The sequence below is a fragment of the Volvox carteri genome (assembly GCF_000143455.1).
Source record: "Volvox carteri f. nagariensis unplaced genomic scaffold VOLCAscaffold_83, whole genome shotgun sequence".
NCBI classification, from domain to species: Eukaryota; Viridiplantae; Chlorophyta; class Chlorophyceae; order Chlamydomonadales; family Volvocaceae; genus Volvox; species Volvox carteri.
The window spans coordinates 222,627-226,962 of record NW_003307626.1 but is presented as its reverse complement, the minus strand read 5'-3'; the positions used below and the strand labels follow the sequence as shown (position 1 = coordinate 226,962).

Sequence of the window (4,336 nt, the reverse complement as noted above, 5' to 3'; positions counted from 1 at the left end):
CTGAGGATCCCCACAAGTGGCAGGCCGGCGCCAGGCCGAACGGCAGGTGTGGCCAAAAAAGCGTCTGCCCCCGCCACCGCATAGCCAGATATGTGTGCTCCCGTTCGTGGAGTGATAGCTGCCAGTACCCGCTCTTGTGGTCCGTGGTGTACAGCCAATCTTCCGGTAGGAGGTAGCTAGGTACATCTGCCAGTCGTTCGTACTTCACAGGCCGGTACTTCAAGAAACAGTTAATATACATCGGATTAATACAGAGGCGCAGCTTGCCATCTTTTTCCACTACCCGCAAGCCATTGATAACCGTGGGGGGGGCGCGTCTGCTGGCCATTTCCGTATCACCCCTCGGTCAAGGGCCTTTCTCAATTCGGCTGTAACAAACTCACTGTGCTGAGTCGCGCTGCGATGGTTAGGAAACTGCACGGCTCGCGGCCGGTCACCCGCCATGATAAAGTCTAGGTCACAATCCGGCACCGCGACCCGCAGCATTTCACGCACTATAGCTAGCTTGCATCCCCGCTCCGGGGCTAGTTCTTGCCCTGGGTAGTCGCACGGCACCCACTCCAGCTGAATTCCGCCCTGCAGGTATCCCAGCCACCGTTTCTGTTTGTCCGTGAGGGGCGGGCCTTCGTTAGCTGCCTGAAAGAACACTCGCCACACTGCAACATGTAGACGTATCCTTCCTGGTTGGAAGTCTTCAGGATCTGGGAGCAAACAGACGACCTCTTCGAGAAACTCCTGTTCATCCCGCAGATCTACCGCGTCCTGTTGCCCCAGCCGCTGCAACCTCTGCCAGGCTTCCTGTAGCAGCTGGAGTGCCTCCCTGCCCCCAGCATTGCGGGCACTCGCTTCCCAGGCTGGTGCTAGTCCTACGCCGCTGGATTTCCGCCCTGTCGGCTGGTGACTCACCCACTGGTCGTCTTCGCAAGGGTCATCTTCCAACGACAGCAACTCGGTCGGATCCCTTCCGTCGCCATCCTGAGTGTCTGCCGGGTAACCCACGTCAGGTTTCCTGTCATCGTCCCTTGCCGTTCCCTGTGTGCTCTCAGTCGACCTGGTTAGCATAGGCCTCTGGGCTTGGGTCTCCTATAAACCGAATAATAACCGGTGGGGCGGGAAACAGGATAAGAGGGTCTTGGAGCTTACACTTAGGTGTCCAAAAGGCAGAGCTGCCCTCTTCCATACCAAGCTCCGCACCCTGCTGTCCCCAGCCCCTGAAATGGCAGTCATGAGCCGCCCGTCCAACACCTGGACCGCGGCAGGCTTTTATTCCAGCCGTTCCCACCGACAGAACCGGCCCACCAGCAGCTACGAGACCAGAACAGTCGTGTCGGCAGCTGCATGTGGTGCCTATTCGAGGCACACACGGAGGCCAATGTCGGGCGCGGGGCCACCGTGCGCTTCCGTGGCTACACCCAAGCAGTCAGCCAGCACTTCGTAAAGCGGAATGCAGGCAAGAGCCTGAAGGTCGGCGCCCGGGCTCTCAAGAAGACCCATCGGCATTTCGTCAGCGCGGGCAGTGTCATGCAGGCGATGTACAGGATGCTCCACCTTGGGACTCCACACAAGATCACGCAGAAGCAGTTCGATGAGGCGGCGCTCCAGACTGGGTGCAAGGGCCTGACTGCCTTTGCGGCCCTGCCGTACGTCGACCTGTCGTGCCTCTTCACCGTCTCCCTGCCCTGCCCTGCCCTGCTGTTCGGCCTGGTCAGCGACTTTGTGGACTACACGCTGAGGTCGCTCAAAGACATCAAGCCAGCAGACCCAGATGCCAAGCTGGTCATGTCTCGTGAAGCACGCCAGCGGGTCGCGGCCCGCGGCCAGTTCCTGGTCGTGACTTCGGACTTCGGGCGGCGGTACAAATGCATCATGCAGTACCGGTGAGCACGGCCAGCACTGGGCAGCCGGCCACACATGGGGTTCGCTAATAGCCGAGAAAGCAAATACGACCAGGGGCTTGCCTGGAAAAAACACCTTCGTCTGTCAGAGAGTTTGCTACTCTACCTATGTAATGTACTTCTTCTAGTTACACGGTTGCTCGCCACACTGCCCCCCTCCACCCATGCAGCAAGAGCTACCGCATGGAGGACTGGCTGAACTTCGTTGAGACGTTCTCCAGCTACATCTTCAAGGGGGACGTGCTGCCCGAGGCCTTGCGGGCCCTGTGTTGGAGCCTGTGCAGCACGGTCACGCACTACTTCTGGCTGCGGCCCCCCGATGAGACCCGTGAGCAGTTCCTGGTGGCAGCCAAGGCGGCTGCATGCAAGCTCAGAGCTTACACGACCAGGCTGGAGGAGTTGGAGGTGCCGGGCTACATGTTCACGGTCAACCTGCATATCTGCGTATGCTGGCTGTACTCCGACCTGCCGGTGGAACGCATGATGCAGCAAATGAAGATGCAAGGCGGAAGGATGGTGTCACAGGCACCCGAGAAGCACTACGCGCAGTGGCTGTGCCTGATGCGGGCCTCCGAGTCGCTCACCGAGGCAGACCCCGGGACCGGGGCCAAACACACGACCAACCAGCAGCTTGAGAGGATGTTGGCACGGCGCGCAGTGAACACCGAGGCTGCCTGGTTTGATAAACCAGGAGCCAACGGTTACCTGCTTGGACGAGGCCACATGGTCTACCCAAGTCCAGAACGAGTGGCACAAGTCCGGGCAGCCATGGCGAGCCTAGTGCACTGGTATGCCCTGGCATTCGAGGATGTGGCTTCCTGGACATTGGGTCCCAGTGCGAGCTACGAACTGGACACGGACCGCCTGGATAGGGTTCTCATGTCTACACCACCTGACTGTCCCAAGGCCCGCTCCTTATTGCATGCCGAGGCACTCGACGAGGAGCAGTACTTCGGGGCTGAGTATGGGCGCCAGCAGCAGCGGATCTCCTGCTGGGCATGCTACCAGGCAGAAGTCGGCAACAAGACTCGGACGTATGCGGCCTACCTCAAGCACTTCGTCCACCTGCCCGCAGAAGATGGCGCTCAGGATGTCCGATTCACTGTCGCAGATGTGTACTCGGGACAGGTGTTCAGCGAGGGGCTGGTGGTGGTCAACATGGCGGCCGCCCAGACAGCGAGGGCAGGCAGCCAGTGGGAGATGTGGCAGGACCTAGGGCTGCCGCTAAGTGAGCTGAAGGGCAAGTTCTGCACAGCCGCCCCGGAGGGGGACCGAAAGGGGCTGATGTACTTCATGCCATACACACACTTCACCAACCGCTGAGCAACCGCAGCAATGAGGCCGATGGATGCACCCTTGTCTGGTTGACAACGAATGACTACGAAAGTTATCCCATGCACATGTGCAACAGATGGCACGCATGTACATACATATGCAGGCGTATATGCGTAAAGGCACACTGGCAGTCCATATGCCCGTATGGAGTTTCGGTTCAGTACTCAAATGGCTTCACATTCTGCATTGTTGGAAAGAGTGCCGTCAGTGTAAGGTGCGAGGCAGACACCGCCACAGCAGTATCGGTGGGACTAGTACGACTGGTTGCTGACTGTCCAGTTCACTTGATGTGTGCTTGCTGGTCACAAAGTGGACGGCACCCATGTTTCAAAGGAGTGGCCCAGATGCGCCATCCCCTATAACAAACACGGTTGTTCCAAAAGGGTTACAATTGTGACCGAATTAACACACGTGTCAGCCATCATTGTCGCCCATGCCTTCGCTTCCATGTGTTTCTTCTCCACCCATGCCACCAGCTTCTCTACTGACAGCACATTCCCCTCCGAGCATGCAGTCGTCGAGCGGATACAGTGTATCCTTCTGCAACCATCCTTGAGACTTGTGCCGGTATGAGCCGGCTGCCTTGTAACCCTTTTGGAACCACCCAGACCACACAAAGGGTTTAAGACAATAAGCCTCCCATTGGGTATTCACCCTAATCAGCCCTGGCAGCCGGTACTCTGAATTAATGCGACACACACGTGAACCCGCCCCCTCCATCGCCAATCCCCATCATCACAAGGCCACCTGATTTGCCGCCTTAAGGCAAGCTTGTGTATGGCCCTCTACAAGACGGGGGGCCCTGTGAGGTCAGCCGCCAGTAGCTCCTTGTACCCAGGGCGGGAAAACACCTTGGGGTAGACGGGGCCGAATGTTAACGAAGCAGCCTCTACCCACAGAAGCCCCTCAATGAGCGTGCCGGTGGGCCACTCGCAGGGATACACAGAACAGATCGAACAGCGAAAAGAAACGAAGGTCCACGCGAACCTCGCAGAGATAGTACTGATGGCGAGCTGGCGGTATTCTAGTATGGGCGCCGTACTTGTATACTTGCATGTCATCAGCCAAGTCTTATCATGACCTGCCTCGCTGTCTATGTTCTGTAT

General features: G+C 58.2%; 1 protein-coding gene across 1 annotated transcript in view; it reads left to right on the top strand.

Moving 5' to 3' along the window:
- Positions 1-1,338: 1,338 nt before the first annotated feature.
- The window catches only part of VOLCADRAFT_99176 (uncharacterized protein), a gene marked incomplete at both ends in the record, with an annotated part of 6,823 nt that continues 3,825 nt past the window's right edge, over positions 1,339-4,336 (top strand). Inside the window, 3 exons of the mRNA XM_002957968.1 lie at positions 1,339-1,877; positions 2,066-3,123; positions 3,973-4,034. Of these exons, the coding sequence (XP_002958014.1) occupies positions 1,339-1,877; positions 2,066-3,123; positions 3,973-4,034 (1,659 nt within the window). The remainder of the gene's footprint in view (positions 1,878-2,065; positions 3,124-3,972; positions 4,035-4,336) is intronic.